This window comes from Perognathus longimembris, chromosome 10 (genome assembly GCF_023159225.1).
Source record: "Perognathus longimembris pacificus isolate PPM17 chromosome 10, ASM2315922v1, whole genome shotgun sequence".
Taxonomy (NCBI): domain Eukaryota; kingdom Metazoa; phylum Chordata; class Mammalia; order Rodentia; family Heteromyidae; genus Perognathus; species Perognathus longimembris.
This window is the reverse complement of record NC_063170.1, coordinates 69,698,530-69,716,349: the sequence shown is the minus strand read 5'-3', so window position 1 is coordinate 69,716,349 and position 17,820 is coordinate 69,698,530. Positions and strand designations below refer to the sequence as shown.

At 41.4% G+C, this 17,820-nt stretch overlaps 1 protein-coding gene and 1 long non-coding RNA gene across 5 annotated transcripts in view; one reads left to right on the top strand and one right to left on the bottom strand.

Moving 5' to 3' along the window:
* Positions 1–17,820, top strand: part of Tmcc1 (transmembrane and coiled-coil domain family 1) — a 102,510-nt gene that overhangs the window by 64,781 nt on the left and 19,909 nt on the right. For 3 of the 4 annotated variants that reach the window (XM_048356308.1, XM_048356311.1, XM_048356310.1), the window contains exon 3: positions 14,235–15,169. In XM_048356308.1, the coding sequence (XP_048212265.1) occupies positions 14,235–15,169 (935 nt within the window). Of the gene's footprint in view, positions 1–2,956; positions 3,125–14,234; positions 15,170–17,820 lie in introns of those variants that run through there. The other variant, XM_048356312.1, reaches the window with a different exon arrangement.
* LOC125358831 lies at positions 943–17,129 on the bottom strand. Its single transcript, XR_007212404.1, has 3 exons — positions 16,697–17,129; positions 1,232–1,237; positions 943–955 (listed from the first exon to the last, which is right to left on the bottom strand). It is a non-coding gene; the product is annotated as an uncharacterized LOC125358831 (long non-coding RNA).

Here is a 17,820-nt window from a genome sequence, read left to right as displayed (position 1 = left end):
TTTGGGCATCGACTGAGATGATGATGTGATTCTTGGTCTTAGCTCTGTTAATGTGGTGAATTACATTTATTGATTTGCGCATGTTAAACCAGCCTTTCATCTGTGGGATGATGAAGCCTACTTGATCATGGTGTATGATTTTTTGGATCAGTTTCTGGATTCTGTTAGCTAATATTTTGTTGAGGAGCTTTGCATCTGTGTTCATAAGTGATATTGGTCTGTAATTCTCCTTTTTTGTTGGGTCTTTGCCTGGTTTGGGGATGAGTATGATATTAGCTTCATAGAATGAGTTTGGGATTTCTCCTGTTTCTATTTCGTGGAAGAGCTTGAGGAGTATTGGTATTAGCTCCTCTTTAAAGGTTTTATAGAATTCAGGGGTGAATCCATCTGGGCCTGGGCTTTTCTTTATTGGAAGGCTCTTGACACAAAGTCTTTTTAGGCAGCTCTTTATAGTGGGACTCCTAGAGCCAGTATACAGTAGGTCATATAGCCAAGGCCATTTTGCTCCACAACACCTTGTCACAGTTCATGGTTCCATGATCTCGGTGGTAAGGAAAGAGAAGGTAACATATTCTATTCTTTTCCTTCACAACCCATTGGTTGGAAAGAGGTTGCAAAGGACCTGGAAATGAGGTCTTTCATGGATCACTGGAAATATCTGTGAGTAATAGCAGTCTTGCTTAGAATTAACTGAACCTATTCAAAGCCTCAACATGTAGCTCTATAATTATGAAGAAAACAGAAACTTAACAGAATTCTATATTATACTGAACATAATCACATAGTTCCCTCACTGTTTAAAAGCCTCTGCATCAAAATGACTTAGTATAGAAATACATGACATGATTTTTGAGAAGGAAAAAACATGCTTTCTTTCATAGAATTATTCTTCAAATTGAAGTCACAAGAATTACTGATTTTTGAATTAGCAGAAATATTGTACATTTTTTAAAAACTGAAGGAATATGGGGCTGGGAATATGGCCTAGTGGTAAAGTGCTCACCTCCTACACATGAAGCCCTGGGTTCAATTCTTCAGCACCACATATATACAAAAAGCCGGAAGTGACGCTGTGGCTCAAGTGGTAGAGTGCTAGCCTTGAGCAAAAAGAAGCCAGGGACAGTGCTCAGGCCCTGAGTTCAAGCCCCAGGACTGGCAAAAAAACAAGAAAAATACTGAAGGAATAGAAATGACAGTGGTTTGTTTGGTTTTCTCTGAAAGGTGACATTACAGAAAACTTTTAATATAATTATTATTATTAAGGTGTTGTACAGAGGAGTTAGTTTCTATGATTGTCTCAACAGAAGACACTGAAAACAAAAGGTGGAGTGTAGATGAGTGTAGATCAGTGGTAGACCTCTTTCATGCCTAAGGCTCTGGTTTCAACCACAGGACCAAAAAAAAAAGACTATGGAAATGAAATTAAGCAAACAGAGCTAGTGTTAATGATGATTCGAGATTGGGAGGTTTTGTTTTGTTTTTTCTTACCCTTCCTCCTTTATTCACGCCAGTGTCCCCTCTGGTCCAGGATAGGCCCAACCCCACTTTCAACACCACATTTTGCCAAGTATGTTAAGATCAAGAGTACAACAAAGAGTATCTGGACCCAAGGAGATAGGGAGTTTTGTTTGCATTGAAACACATGCCAGGCTGGACCCTTACAATCTGATGCTTAAGCAAAGACAAAACTTAGGTTAAATATTTTTAAAAATCATAAATTCTTTATTAATTTGTGCTGAAAAGTCAAGGTCAAGATTCTGTACCTCTAGAAATGGAAGAGGAACCATTATTTTAATCTAGTATTTTCTTCACATTTGCTCCAGGTGCTTTAAATTCCATCTGAGTTAAGTGAGAGAAATCTTCATGAAGCTAAGGGAAAAACCCTCTTTGGCCTGTCAGTATGATGCTGGCCTAAGCTTTTAATCCCCCATACTTAACTAGAAGCATAGAAATGATCTTACTGTTGTAAGATCATAGAAGTAGGAAATATTTATACTAAATTATCTGAATAGCTCATCCCTTTCTGCATATTAACCTCAGAGAAAATGCTGCTAGATATAATACTTCGTACATGCTATACTATATTTTGTAACAACTATAGTTCCCTGTGTATGCATTCCTCATAACTGCTGTTAACAAATGAACAAAGAAGGCTCAGATCTGACAGCTTGCTCAGATCTCAAAATGACTCTTTCTGGACAGAAATTCTCTCTGAGAATGCTTGGTTATTTTATGCAGCATCTTGGACGCTCCAAAGATAGTATGCAGTGATACAGGGGCAGTTCAGTAGGCTTGCTTACTGTTGTCATGTTTTTATTTGTTGCTTAGAGCTTATAGCATTGCAGTGCTTCTCATGTGGAAAAAAAAAAGCTGTCTGTTGGATTTTAGGGTCTCAGACACTTTATTTCTTGTTTTTTGCTCCATTTTCTATCCCGTGTGTGTGTGTGTATGTAGGTTTTAACTCAGTGCCTTCATCTTGAGACATAGCTGCAGCCTATCTAGTCAATTTTCACTTAATGATTTTGAAAATCTAAAATGAAAGTAGAAGAGAAGAAATGTTAGAAAAACATGGAAACCTGGCAATCTTTATCAAAACATAGATAAATTGTTTTTTATTTTTATTTATTGAACCAAGTATTATTTCATTTAGAATGTCTTTCATCTTCAAGCTATTCTCTCAACTGTATCTAGTTGAAATGGGAAGGTAAAGGCGGATGTGAAATTTATGTCCTGTAGCTTTAAATCCAACCATTTGGAAGCTTTCGTCTTTTATAAAAGATGCTCACAGCTGGAGAAGAGAGGCAGATACTGTCTGTGATCTCCATTCTTAGAGCTGTACTTGCAGCTCTAGCAAACCTCTCTCTCTCTCTCTCTCTCTCTCTCTCTCTCTCTCTCTCTCTCTCTCTCTCTCTCTCTCTCTCTCTCTCCTCTCTCTCTCTCCCACGCTTGTTTGGCCAAAGCTGTCTGTTTATTCAGCGTGGTCCTCACAGATGCCTAGATGTAGAAGGCTGTAGGAGCTGATGCAGGAGACTGAAGGGGAACTGAATACACGCTATGCGGGATGTTGATGTGGTGCGGCTGTACCTGCTTGTTCTGTGACGGGCACTTCTCTGAGACTGTGAAGGTGAGAAGCCGAGGAATCCACTAGAAGCTTCGCTGCACCAGGCTCTTTGTGAGATCATGCATTCCCAGTGGTAACTGTCCTCCTTTACAGCGCTTTTCTTGGAAACCAAGCATGTGCAGCCGTGACAGACTGTGCCACAGCCCCTGTGCGGCTTGGAAGCTGGGACAGATGGAAAGAGCCTATGGCCAAGAGAGGTTGTGATTTGTTTTCCTCATCCAAGCTTGCTCTGCTGTGCGCAAACGAAGGATGAGCTTGGTGGCAAGCAAAATCAGCAGACTGCCTGACGGGGGGTTTTGGTAAGATGAATATGTTATGATAGTTTTTCTTTTCCTTATTTAAAAAAAAATGTACTGTATCAGCTCTATAGAATTGCATCTTAGCGATATCCAAAACATTTTGCAGAATCATGTTTGAAGGAAAAGGATGACGAAGGATGCCAGATAGGGAAATGTATTTCTGGTCATTCAGATTGTGACCTTGAGAGATAAGCATCAAGTTTTCTCAGATAGCACGAGCAGGCAAAAGCTAGGAATATCCAGAGCAGGGAATGCTGACTAACAATTAAGTCTTTTTTTTTTTTTTTTACTTCTCCTAACAGTCAGAATTACTCTTTCTTCTTTCTTGTTTTTTTATGGCCTGAAGTGGAGAAGGAAAAATAAAAGCTTCTTTCTTTTACTCGGCTGTGCCCACTGGAACAGTGATAGGCTGGAGAACACAAGTATGGAGGCGGAAGACGCAGGATGAGAAGCCAGCTATTTTTATAGCTGTGCGTTGGTGGTGGTTGTCTTAGATCGTTATGGTTGCTGTTCACTATCAAGTGGTTGTTTGTGCTTTATTTCTTTGCACTCTACTAGGATTGAATCCCTTTTATGTTCACTTTGCTGTATTTCCTTTGCCAGACCCAATTCTGCTAGTATTTTCTGTCACTGTTAATACACAGTAGCCTTTACTAGAGAAAAGGTAAAGATAGATGTAGAGACTAGCCCTGAAGCCGAAGGCCTGGGTTCAGTCCCTAAAGACAGAGGGGGAAATAAAAAAATAAAGTAGTCAGGAAATATGTGTAGGACCCAAAAAAGATAGAATATTTTCTCTTTAAAATGCAGATTGCTTTTAGCCGATAGGGGAGTCTTAATTTTGGAATCTTAAGATGAGAATTTTATTACAAATGAAATCCTACCAGGATCACCTAGCTCTACTCTTTAAGTTGGATCCTGTTATGTTTTTCTAAGGATAAAGGTTCACTTTTCTTCATCCTAATTTAGGTTAGTGTTGCCGGAAGGTAGGTTTTATTAGTTTTCCTAACACTCTGTCCATGGGTCCCTCGTGTCACCGTTTGGGAGAGCCAAGTTTCCTAGCAGCTAAAGTGAGCATGGAGGAGATGTATTGACACTGGCTTTCTGCTGACTCACTGGTTATGTAAGACGTAAATACAGCCATACAGCCATCCTATACGCCATGAGGTGTGGGTCCTCTCTCCCTGCCTGCCTCTTGGCGCTCTCAACATCCTTGGACTTCTTCCTTAAACCATTTTGATTAGCATGCTTTTAACATTTTACCAAGGAAATTCTAAGAAGCAGTGAAGAAGTAAATCCCTTTCCGTTCTCTCTTTGTGAGTTGCTGTATTCTTTACCTCTGTTTTCATCTTGACTATGATAAAATTCCAAGTTCTCTTTTGGCACATAAAACCTGCAGTACTAATGCTTTCCCTCGTTTATGGACTTCCTTCTCTGTCTTTGAAGACGCAGTTAAAATGCCTTCTGCCACCTCCCAGGCTAAGGCAGGCTTTCCTTTTTTAAAATTTGTTTTCTCATGGCACTGTGTTCTGTTTCTTCGCAATAGTTTTCACAATTTACATTGTTTGGTTATTTACTTTTCGCCACCCAGTAGTGAGCCTCATGAAGACAGAGATCTTTGTCTTGAATGTGTCACTATGTATTTAGCACCTGGCAAAATTGCTAGTTGAGGGCTTAAGGAAGGACAAGTAGGCAGTAAGGCATATGCACCATGGTGAGAAGAAACAACTTGAACACCAGGGCCTGAAAAAGAGCATTGTGACTAAGTGGAGAGTAAGAGAATCGTTAAAGGAAAGCTCTTTGCATAGATAGATCTGGGTCTGAACCATGTAACCCTTTGCTTACCATGATATCAGACTCTTTTCCCTAATGCTGGTAGAATGTAGAAGATGTCAGGAATGTCTTCTGGGCATTGGTTTGGTTTATATAACTTAATTTGATGGATAGTGATTGCTTTTGCACACGATAAGGAACACTATAAGAAGAGCAAGTTTAGAAGAAAATTGTAATATTTTTGACAGTCTTAAAGATTTATAAGCCTAGATTCCAAAGGAAATTATACTATCATAATCATTATGAACCCTTCAATGTTGTCCTTAGAATAAAGTGCAAAGCAGTAATTTAGGTCTTTGATGGCAGAGTACCTCTGCCATAGTTGTCTTTTATGTCATAGAAGATACCTTTAGCTAGGCACCAGTGTCTCATACCTGTAATCCTAGCTACCCAGAAGGTAGGAAAGACTGTGAAGCTTTTAGCTCCGTTAACCAGCAAAAAAGCATAAGTGGGGCTTTGGCTCAAGTGGTAGAGTGTCAACCATGAGAGAAGAAGCTAAGAGACAGTGCCTTGTTCATTCTGGAATGAACCTTTATCTTTTTCTTTTTTTTTCTTTTTTTGCCAGTCCTGGGCCTTGGACTCAGGGCCTGAGCACCATCCCTGGCTTCTTTTTGCTTAAAGCTAGCACTCTACCACTTGAGCCACAGCGCCGCTTCTGGCCGTTTTCTGTATATGTGGTGCTGGGGAATCGAACCTAGGGCCTCGTGTATCCGAGGCAGGCACTCTTGCCACTAGGCTATACCTCCAGCCCCTTTTTCTTTCTTTCTTTCTTTTTGCCAGTCCTGGGGCTTGAACTCAGGGCCTGAGCACTGTCCCTGGCTTCATTTTGCTCAAGGCTAGCACTCTACCACTTGAGCCACAGCGCCACTTCCGGCTTTTTCTATATATGGGGTGCTGAGGAATCGAACCCAGGGCTTCATGTACACAAGGCGAGCGCTTTACCACTAGGCCATATTCCCAGCCCTGAACCTTTATCTTTTTTATCAAACACTTCTTCAAGTTTTTCTTTTACCTCCAAGAAGTCTTCTCTGATCCCTTTTGTAGGTTTATTTCTTTTTTTTCTTTTTGGCCAGTCCTAGGCCGTGAACTCAGGGCCTGAGCACTGTCCCTGGCTTCTTTTTGCTCAAGGCTAGCACTCTGCCACTTGAGCCACAGCACCGCTTCTGGCCATTTTCTGTATATGTGGAGCTGAGGAATCGAACTCAGGGCCTCATGTATACGAGGCAAGCACTCTTGCCACTAGGCCATATTCCCAGCCCCGCTTTTGTAGGTTTAGTTTGTTGTATGGTTGCTTGAAGTTCAGGTCCTCAAACTCAGGATCCTTCTGTTTCAGTCTCCGAAGTGCTAAGGTTACTAGTTGAGCTTCTATACCCAGTACTTTTCCCATCTTTTGAATATGTTGCCATCTTCCTGTGTTCAAGGAGTACATTGCCCTGTGTCTAGTACCATTATCTTAATTGAACCTGTATTTCAATCAGTGACAGGATAGGACTAGCACCCATATACAATTGGCCTTGTTCTTTGTGTCTCTTCCTTTTCCATTTGGTACACTTAATGCCAGTGAGGTGATTACTGACATTAGGATGAGATCATTGTTAAATTTTGTTCTCGGGGCTGGGGATATGGCCTAGTGGCAAGAGAAGAGCACTTGCCTCGTATACATGAGGCCCTGGGTTCAATTCCCCAGCACCACATATACAGAAGATGGCCAGAAGTGGCGCTGTGGCTCAAGTGGCAGAGTGCTAGCCTTGAGCAAAAAGAAGCCAGGGACAGTGCTCAGGCCCTGAGTCCAAGGCCCAGGACTGGCCAAAAAAAAAAAAAAAAATTGTTCTCTTAGTCTTCTGGTGGGATAGTACTTCCCTCAGTCCATCTGTTGCAACACCTCACACACAGGGACCCATACCAGCAGTGTAGAAATTAGTTATGAAAGGTGAAGCCTTCCCTTTTTCAGCCATTTCTTCACAAAGGTCTTAAATAGTTGAGTATCTTTCCTGTTATCTCTGTTGACTCTGGTGTGTATTTCAATGCTGAGTCAGCAAGCTGAAGGTCAGACATACACAGCGAAAACATCTCACCTAAGGCAGACACAGAGAGAACGTTCACCAGAGTCAGCTGTGCACAGGGGAAACGTCTCCCTAAAATTGTGCTCACAGGGATTGGTGGTGGGCATCCCATTCTACAGAGATGTGCCTTCTACATAAAGCATTGGAAGACTACCCTTTTTTTTTTTCCTTTCCTTTACTAGGGCTTAAACTCGGGTCCTTGAGCATGTGTAGTAAGCAAGTGCTATGCACATTGAGCCATGCTATCAGCCCTGTTGTATTTTTTTTTTTTTTTTTTTTTGGCCAGTCCTGGGCCTTGGACTCAGGGCCTGAGCACTGTCCCTGGCTTCTTCCCGCTCAAGGCTAGCACTCTGCCACTTGAGCCACAGCGCCGCTTCTGGCCGTTTTCTGCATATGTGGTGCTGGGGAATCGAACCTAGGGCCTCGTGTATCCGAGGCAGGCACTCTTGCCACTAGGCTATATCCCCAGCCCCCTGTTGTATTTTTAATTTTGTTTTTGAGACAGAATGTAGATGCTGTCTTTACCAGGGTTGGTCTCTTATCACTGCCTGCTAAGTAGTTGGGCATCACCCCACCCCACTGTTATATTTGCTCTTGACCTTCAAATAAATGAAATAATTCAGTATGTTTACTTTCATCTGCTTACCCTTTTACCAATATTATCATCATCACTTATTTGTTACCATTATTGTCATTATCGGGGAGGAGGTATAGATAAGACATGGTCTTCCTATATATCATCATCCAGGCTGGTCTAGAACTCACAGTCTTCTGGCCTCAGCTTCTCAGTTGTTGGTACGTCAAGAGTGTGCCACCACACCCAGCTTATGGATTTCTTTTCTGTTTGTAGGCCTGAGATTTGGGGAAGTCCTTGGCAAGCCTCAAGAAGAACATGATGAAAAATGCAAATTAAATCTGACTCCTAAGGCAGAACTTGGTCCTCAACATAATCTAATGAGCTGAAAAAAGTCATTGCAAGACCAATCAGAGCACTTCTAAATTTATTGTTGATTCAGATGACCGATTCCTGTGTGGTTCTTAAGGCCTCTAAATTTTTACATATGACATATAAAAATTTGACTTAGATATTACAAATTTGGGGGCAGTCCACCAGAAATCAGATATTCTGTTCTATTCCCCACCACTACAATCACTTAATAAGTACTTGAACTACATCCTCCAATTTTGGTTAAAAAACATTGCTACTCTGTCTCTGAGGTAAAGGTTAGCAGAACCTTCACATGCAGTTTTCAGGTCCCAGCATCAACCCACACAAGTAGTAGCACAATTCATTCTATAAAGTTTGACTTCAGGGCTGGGGATATAGCCTAGTGGCAAGAGTGCCTGCCTCGGATACACGAGGCCCTAGGTTCGATTCCCCAGCACCACATATACAGAAAACGGCCAGAAGCGGCGCTGTGGCTCAAGTGGCAGAGTGCTAGCCTTGAGCGGGAAGAAGCCAGGGACAGTGCTCAGGCCCTGAGTCCAAGGCCCAGGACTGGCCAAAAAAAAAAAAAAAAAAAAGTTTGACTTCAAGAACTGCTTTCAGAAAGGGGTAAAAATAAAATAAAATAAACAGACATCTTTATGTTTTCAGATTACAAAAAAAAAACAGGCATCTGTATGTTTTCAGATTACTTTCAAAAGACGTGGGAAGTCTTCTTTATTCTAAAATGCCTTCTTCATGCATATTTTAAAGACAGGAAAAATTAAAGAAAGCAAAGATAAAAGAATAAATGGGACTTTTCAGAGTTGTTTTACCTGCAAGGCAGGGACTGGAAGAAGGAACTATAGAAAAATATTTGGTTAGAGTTACCAGATTCCTGTTTGTGTGAAAGGATTAAAGTTAAGGGAATTTTATTATCTTGCCAACTGAAACTGGTCTATTTGGGAAATTTGTCTGTTATCAGTAATGCTGATTGAAGGTCAGATAACAACTTCAGGTATCTGGTGAGTAGAACTTTAGTATGAATGACTCCATTTTGATTGTTAGCCTAGTATTTGGGGGGACTGCTGCAGGAGCTTAGTTTCAGACTTTGAGTAACTGTACTGTACTGTTTTATTTTGTTTTGTTTGAGACAGTCTCACTGCATAGCCCAAGACTGCCTGACGTTGCTGATCCTGGGATTTTTAATGTTTGCATGCTACCATGCCCAGCAGAACTCTGATACATGAGGGTTTTTTTTTTTTTTCTTCACTTTTTGTTTTTTCAGTAACAAGAATGGAACCTAGGGCTTCGTGCATATAAGTCAAGCACTTTGCCACTGTGCTTTTCAGAAGACCTTATGCTTGGTACTAGTGGCTTACACCTGTAATCCAAACTACTCAAGAGGCGAGATCTGAGGACCTTGGTTCAAAGACAACTAGGGCAGATAAATCTGAGTGACTCTTACCTCCAGCTGATCATCAAAAAGCTGGAACTGCTCTGTACATCACTTTTATAATAACAATTTTTAAGTACATTAGATGCAACAACAACAACTTGGAGCTATGGTTCAAGTGATAGAACATCAGCCTTGAGCAGAAAAGCCAAGCAAGTGCAAAGCCCTGAGTTATAGCACAGACAGACAGACAGACAGACAGATCCCATGAGAAGATAGTTACCCCATTGTGTAGTTGTAATCTTGGGCTCAAAAAGATAAAAGGTGGCCCAAAGACATACCTGGTTGAACCCAGGTCATTTACTTTTTTTTTTTTTTACTTTTTCAACCATATTACTGTAAGGTTTGCCAGAAAGGAAACCCGCCACATGGTTCAAGTAGAAAGTTTATTGGGTGGAAAGCAAACTTCCAGCCCACACAAGATGGAGGTGTGGGGAGATACAAGGGAAGGAAGAAGGGAAAAAAGAGCAAGAGAGAGAGAGTAAGAGAGAAAAGGAAAGAGTAGAGACTGTGTTGAGCCAGATTATATTGGAAAATGTGGGAGGTATAGTCAGGTGGGTTGGATATGACCTCAGAGGAGGTGGAGATAATGGCCTCCAGGTGTGCCAGTTACTTGGGTAATGCAGGTACTGGGTTTGGACTTAAACAGGTGGGGGACACCTGCATGGAGCCCTCCCTAGGGTGGACCTTACAATTACCTCATGTGTGAGTTCTCAATAGTTCTCAAAGAACTATTGTGTGTTCTCTTGTTCTCTCTTCCTTCCTGTTTTCCTTTTTCATCAGTTGGTTGGTTGATTGAGTTTTTGTTGGTTTACTTTATAGTGGGCCTCTGTATGTTACCAAGGCTGTCCTCACCCTAGAATCCTCCTGCCTCTGCCTCTGCCTCTGCCCTTGCCTTATACTCATCCTGTTCTGATGCTTTCATCCACTTAGAAAAAGTAGGTAGATCTTTTAATATACTTGCAAATGAAAAGTGTAAGAGCTTTACCAAATCCCAAATCCCTGTTGAATCAGTGTTTTGAGGCGTTGCTATTTAAATTGGTCATTTCCTGATAAGTTAATTCATGTCAGTTAATAGATATTTAAGTTTAGCAAATTAGTTCTTAATGATGAGACAAAAGTGCAAACAAAGCAGTATTGCCTGCTTATTGAAGCAGCAGTTAGAACAGAATGATGGGTGCACTGATACTCTGCCTCTCTCAGGAGCCCTGATGATGAACAAATAAAAGTCCTCAGGATGGTCAGACAAAACACTACTGTCTTCCTGCTTTGTGACAGCTGGTGGCAGGGAGCACTTTGCAGTCAGGTTATTTGTAAATTAAGGACAACAATGTTGATTTTGTATGCTTGTGAGGATTGTGAGGTTAGCTGGTCTGGTGCTGAGCCACAAAGCCAACCATAGTCTTGTAAACAGAGTATTGGTGTCATCTCCATCTTACAATTGGTGGAATGGGTAGAGAGGTTTTGCAGCTAGGAGCCGTGTTTGATTTAAGCCTAAATAGTTTATGTCTGAATCCATGCTTGACTATTGTACTAAAGGGAACTGGGTTCTGTTTATTTACATTTAATACATAAACTAGGGATACATAGAGTCTGAAGCAAAGGAATAAGTTAAGTCGCAGTACAATAAAGGTGAACAGTAGACCCTTGGTATCTTGATATCGGTTGTCTTGTTTTGTAGATTTGTACCTTTTTGAATATGTCTTTAAGAAAGTCCTGAGGTAATCCCAGGAGAGAGCAAGATGTTTGGAAGTTTGAAGCCAGCCCAAGGTACAGATTACACAATGAGACCATATCAAGACAGTGTGGGTTTAATAGTGAGACACAGACGGATAGGCAGGCAGGCATACAGGCAGACAGAGAAAATCCTAAACTAGGAACTCAGTGTTAGAGTACTTGGCATTGAGCTGTGAATTCCCAATACCATAAAATCCAGTAGTATTACCTTTGAAATGTTTTTACTTACGGTATGTATGTAGGTGTGTGTGTGTGTGTGTGTGTGTGTGTGTGTGTGTGTGTGTGTGTGTGTGTGATGTATTGCAGTACTAGAGGTTGAATCCAGGGCCTGGAGCATGCTCTCTGCTCCACCACTTAAATAATGCCCTCCAGCCCTTTGTGTTGTATGTTTAGTTTTTGAGGTAGGCTCTTTACCCCTGGGCTGGCCTGTCCTCCATGAACAGATCGTCCTACTCCCACCTCCTGAATAACTGGAATTATAATCGTGTGTCCCTGTGTCTCACTGAAATATTTTAAGTTTTACTTTCCATACTTGTTTGTCTGGAGTCACTTAGGAATCTAATTTTGTGTGTTATTTATGTCCGATATAGTATGCTTGCAAAGGCTATTTAATTTTTTTGTGTGTGTGTATGCCAGTATTAGGGCTTGAACTCTAGACCTTCTGCTTTCATTCAGGTTTTTCATTGTGCTTGGGCTGGCACTCTACTACTTGAGGCATACCTCTAGTCTGGCATTTTCCTGCTAATTGAAGGACTGTCAGTCTTCTCTGCTTAGGCTGGTTTCTAACAGTGGTCCTCCAGATCTCAGCCTCCTTGGTAGTTAGCATTGCCAGTGTGAGCCACTGGTGCCCAGCTTGTAAAGGCTATTTAATGAAAGAATCCATGGAGTTGGAGGCATGGCCCAGTTGGTAGAGTGCCAGCCAATGAGAAAAACATCAAGGACCAAGGTGAGTCAAGTGCTGGTCTCACAACAAGAACAAAAAAAGAGAATCTGTGTTAATGAATTCCTAACCCAGGACTAGATTATACCCGCTTAGCCCTAAGTGTTCGTGCCTAGAGCATGGACCTCTCCTTTTTTGTTGTTGTTGTTGTTGTTTTTGTTTTTGTCAGTCCTGAGCCTTGGACTCAGGGCCTGAGCACTGTCCCTGGCTTCTTCTTGCTCAAGGCTAGCACTCTGCCACTTGAGCCACTTCTGGCCATTTTCTGTATATGTGGTGCTGGGGAATTGAACCCAGGGCCTCATGTATACGAGGCAAGCACTCTTGCCACTAGGCCATATCCCCAGCCCCTGGACCTCTCCTTAAGGATTTTTACTCATTGTCCCAAAACATGGGTGTTCACCTCTTCTCCACTCTGATACTATGGATCAATATATCCTCTTCTGCTTTCCTTTCCTCTTTCTCTTTCCTTTTCCTCTGCTCTCCTTTCCTCTTTCTCATTTCTCCTTTCCTCATCCTTCCTTTTCCTATTTCCACACCATTTCTCTATTGAACCTTCCTTGTTTGCAAAAGGTCATAGTACTGGGCTTGGATCTCAGAGCTTGCACTGGCTAGGCAGGTGACATACTGAGCCATGCCTCCAGTCTTTTTTTTTTTCTTTTGCACTGTCTACTTTTCACTTGCTTCCTGATTTATTTCTTTAGTTAATTTATAAGGAAATAAAATTGCATCTAAAATATGATCATTTGTAAACATTTGTATATAGAAAGATTGTTGTGATTTTACTTTGCAGTTTCAGGTGCATTTTGAACCACCCAGATTAATAAACTACATTTCATATCCATACTTCTTAAGTCAGAAATACATACACATAAATTAATATTTTCACCAATGTAATAGAACCTGAGAGAGAAAACTAGAGTATTGTAGGCTTGGGGCAGACTTAGATATTACCGTATTTACTATTCTTATTACTCTACTGGACTTTGAGTTTAACTGAATATAAATAATCAGGATTTGATTATATACTACAATTGTGAAATAAAGACTCATTCAGAAAGAAAATCAAAAAATGGGAACTTAGTACAGCCCAGAAGGTTGGGGGCTCCAGTGTATGTTAATTTTCAAGAGCTCTTGGAATACTTGTTAACTTGGCTATCTGAAACTCCATTATATTAACATCTAGGTGAATTGAACATGAAGAGAAAGTGACACAGAACATACTGTGCTAGTCTCAATTCTACATACTGTTTTTTAGGGGGCAATACTGAGACTAGAACCTAGTGATGTCTGAACCCCAAAATTAAATTGGAAAATAAATATACCTGTCTTACATAGATTAACTTCTGAACAAAAAAGTACACATGTAGAATATAAATTATTACACGCTTTAAGCCCACTTAGAGAGATTTGTTATTCAAAGAAATATATGGGAGATCCTCTAGCAAAAGAAGAATGGTCCCAGTTTACAACTTTTTTCTTCTAGTACTAGGGCTTAAACTCAGGGCCTTACACGCTTGCTAGTTCTCTACCACTTGAGCCACATCTCTAGTCTAGCACTTTGCTGGTTTATCAGAGGTGGAGTCTCTTGGACTTTTCTGTCCTGGCTGACTTGGAACTACTGTCTTCCAGGGCTTGGCCTCCTGAGTAGCTAGGATTACAGTATTACATCTTGTGCTGATCTTTTATTTCATATACCATATCTATTTTGTATCCAAGAGTAATAGAGGACTGGTAAAGGACAGGAGGAAAGTGCAGGGCAGCTATGCTAAGAACTGAGAGAAGGTAAATTTTTAGTGTATATTGATTCTGGAAAGGTGATCCTCTTTGACTCCTGCTAACATCTTCTTCTTGCCTTTGTGTTAGATCGAGCGGTTAGACGTAAGCAGCCTTGCCCAGACTTCCAGTGCAGTGGCCTCTAGCACCGATGGCAGCATCCATACAGACTCGGTGGATGGAATACCAGACCCTCAGCGCACAAAGGCTGCCATTGCTCACCTGCAGCAGAAAATTCTAAAGCTCACAGAACAGATCAAGATTGCACAAACAGCCCGGGACGACAATGTGGCAGAGTACTTGAAGCTTGCCAACAGTGCAGACAAGCAGCAGGCTGCCCGCATCAAGCAGGTCTTTGAAAAGAAGAACCAGAAATCTGCCCAAACCATTCTCCAGCTGCAAAAAAAGCTTGAGCACTACCATCGGAAGCTCCGAGAGGTAGAGCAGAATGGGATCCCCCGGCAGCCAAAGGATGTCTTCAGGGACATGCACCAGGGTCTGAAGGATGTGGGAGCCAAGGTGACAGGCTTCAGCGAAGGCGTGGTGGACAGCGTCAAAGGCGGATTATCCAGCTTTTCCCAGGCCACCCATTCAGCAGCAGGAGCTGTAGTCTCTAAACCCAGAGAGATTGCCTCATTGATTCGGAACAAATTTGGCAGTGCAGACAACATCCCTAACCTGAAGGACTCTCTAGAAGAGGGGCAGGTAGATGATGCGGGGAAGGCTTTGGGAGTAATTTCAAACTTTCAGTCAAGCCCAAAATATGGTAGTGAAGAAGATTGTTCTAGCGCTACTTCAGGTTCTGTGGGAGCCAACAGCACCACTGGAGGCATCGGTGTAGGAGCATCCAGCTCCAAAACAAACACCCTAGACATGCAGAGCTCAGGATTTGATGCACTTCTACATGAGATCCAAGAGATCAGAGAGACGCAGGCCAGACTGGAGGAATCCTTTGAGACCCTCAAAGAACATTATCAGAGGGACTATTCCTTAATAATGCAGACCTTACAGGAGGAGCGATACAGGTAAGTTATGTGGAATTAAAATCCTGAATTATTGAATATAAAGAAGTGACTTTAAAAGATCTATCTCTTTCTCTATGTGTCAGTACTTTAAATATAACATATATCATCCACATTTTACTGTTTGATGAGCAGCAAAATAGAGGTCATATGCTGGTGAAGCATTTTAGATGTGATGAAACATTAACCTCTCCAGTCCTCCATTCCATTTCAAGACTTTGAAATGTCTATGCGTTTAAACCACAGTGGCAAAATCAGTGTAACCTGTACCTATGCTACACTGAATTCTAATTATCTTAATTCTCAGAACTCTTTAGATAATCAAAATGTAATGAACCTTGTAGATTGGCCTTTAAACAGACTTACCTGCACAGTTGGTACAAAGATTAGATTGGAAATAAATTCAGATAAGTATATCTATTATCTTTAGTATGAATTGGCACATGTTTGAATGGTTCTGTAACAAAGAACTCTCAAAAGACTCAACACTCAGAAAGAATCAAAGTAAAAATTGGTCTATTTTGATTTATTATTGGTTTATTCCTTATGTTGTGTTGAGCCCCAGCCATGGTAACAGCACACCTTACTGCTAAGCTACACCCCTAGCCTCGTTTTCATGTGCACTACTTACTGTTAGACCATTCAGCTGTTTTCCAAATGTGTGTTCTCCCTCTTGCCCTCCCCACTCCCACTTTCAGGCAGTACTGGTGCTTGAACTCAGAACCTCATTCTTGGTGCTGTATAACTTGAGCCAAGTCCCCAATCCTTCTTCTCCTTATTTTCTTCAAATGCAGAGAGAATATCTTCCATGAAATACTTCGTTCAGCCAGAGACTAGCTTGTCAGCCACAAACTAACTGCCTCATTTTGCTGAATGAAGACCAGCTTACGAGAGTCATGTATCTGCACATTAAGCCTTAAAGGACCTGGATTTTGGTCCTGTCCCAGTTACGAAGTAGAAAGAATCTTCTGCTATAATATTAAGGGCTGAACAGTCTTGAGGTTTGATGCCATAGTCTCAGAGCCTGAAATAAACTGTTCACAATTAGCTATGAAGCTAGGAATAGCACATTCAAATGTGAAAATGCTTGTCAATAATTCCTGTTTTTCTTGTCTCTTCTTCAATTATAAGACTTCAAGGAAGAAGAAAATAGAAGTGAATGTGGGACAAAAAATTTAATTTCTTAAAAAAAGTTACTCTTTTTATTTCAGTGGTGTGTGTGTGTGTGTGTGTATGTGTGTGCATGCGTGCTAGGGCTTGAACTCAGGCTGGGAGCTGTGCATCCTCCTGAGTAGATAGGACTACACATGTGAGCCACTAGCATCCAGCTTGTGTACTCTTTAACATGATAAATTAGTGTCCAAAGCCGTGAATCTCTGTATCCTAAGTAGTCAAGTGGTAGGCATGGTGGGAAACTAAAAAAGTGACATGAATCCAAAGTCAACTTGAGTTATAAAGCAAACTTCATGGAAGCCTGAGCTACATATGAGAGACTCGATCTCAAACCTTTTTTTTTTTTTTTTTTTAAACAAGTGGATAGGGCTGGGAAGGTGGCTTAGCAGTAGAGAGCTTGCCTAGCATTCATGAATCCCTTGATTCGAGTCCTCAGCTCCACAAAAACAGAAAAAGCTGGAAGTGGCGCTGTTGCTCAAGTGGTAGAGTGCTAGCCTTGAGCAAAAAGAAGCCGGGGACGGTGCTGGGGCCCTGAGTTCAAGCCCCAGGACTGGCAAAAAAAAAAAAAAAAAAAAAAAAATCAAGTGGATATTCTAAATCCCAGGCTCAAATTCCCTATTCCTCATTAACCTTGAAAACCTAGCACATGTGTTCACATCTCTTAAGTTCTGTTTTCCTTACCTCTAACATAAGAATCTCAATAAGGGTTAGAGAAGCCACTTCTTCGGTAGAGCACTAGCCAGTGAATGAAAGCAGCAGGAGGTACTGCGGTCCAATCCGATCTTGGACCTAGCGGGATCAATGCTTGACCTCACAGTGGTTGTCCATTGATGTCAGAGAAGCTGCTGCTCATCACACCCCCGCCTTCAAGAAGACCTGGGTGTTGCTTATTTGGTTTAAAATAGATTTAAAAACAAACCGTATCTGCTTTGACTTTGTTGTTATTGCTGGCCATGGGGCTTGAACTCAGCCTGAGCACTTCCCTGAGCTGTTTCACTCAGGGCTAGCACTCTACCACTTTGAGCTACCATACCACTTTGATTTTCCAGTGGTTAGAGACAAGACTCTGACAGCCTTTTCTGCTGACTTTAACCTCAGATCTCAGCCTCCTGAGTAGCTAAGATTACAGGCATGCGTCACTGGCACCCAGCTGACATACCCATTTTTCAGTTCATCTAGAGCTTAAAATTACCATGTTGTCTTCAAATAAGATGTAGGTCAATATAAGAAAATCAGAGGAAAAAGAAAAACCCGTGTCTCCCAAGCCTACCTTTCTGTCCACTTACTGTTAGTCTGAAGGAGCACAGAACTTTAGCTCCTTATTTATCACCTACAGAGAATCCTGGACAAGCCTCTGAGAGGGACTGAGCCGCGCTTTTTTCCCCATTGCATTATAGCTTCTTTGCAGTAGCAAAGGACTGGTTTTGTGAAATGAAAAGAGACTAAAGGAAACTTGAGTTTCGTAAAAAGAGAAGAAAGCC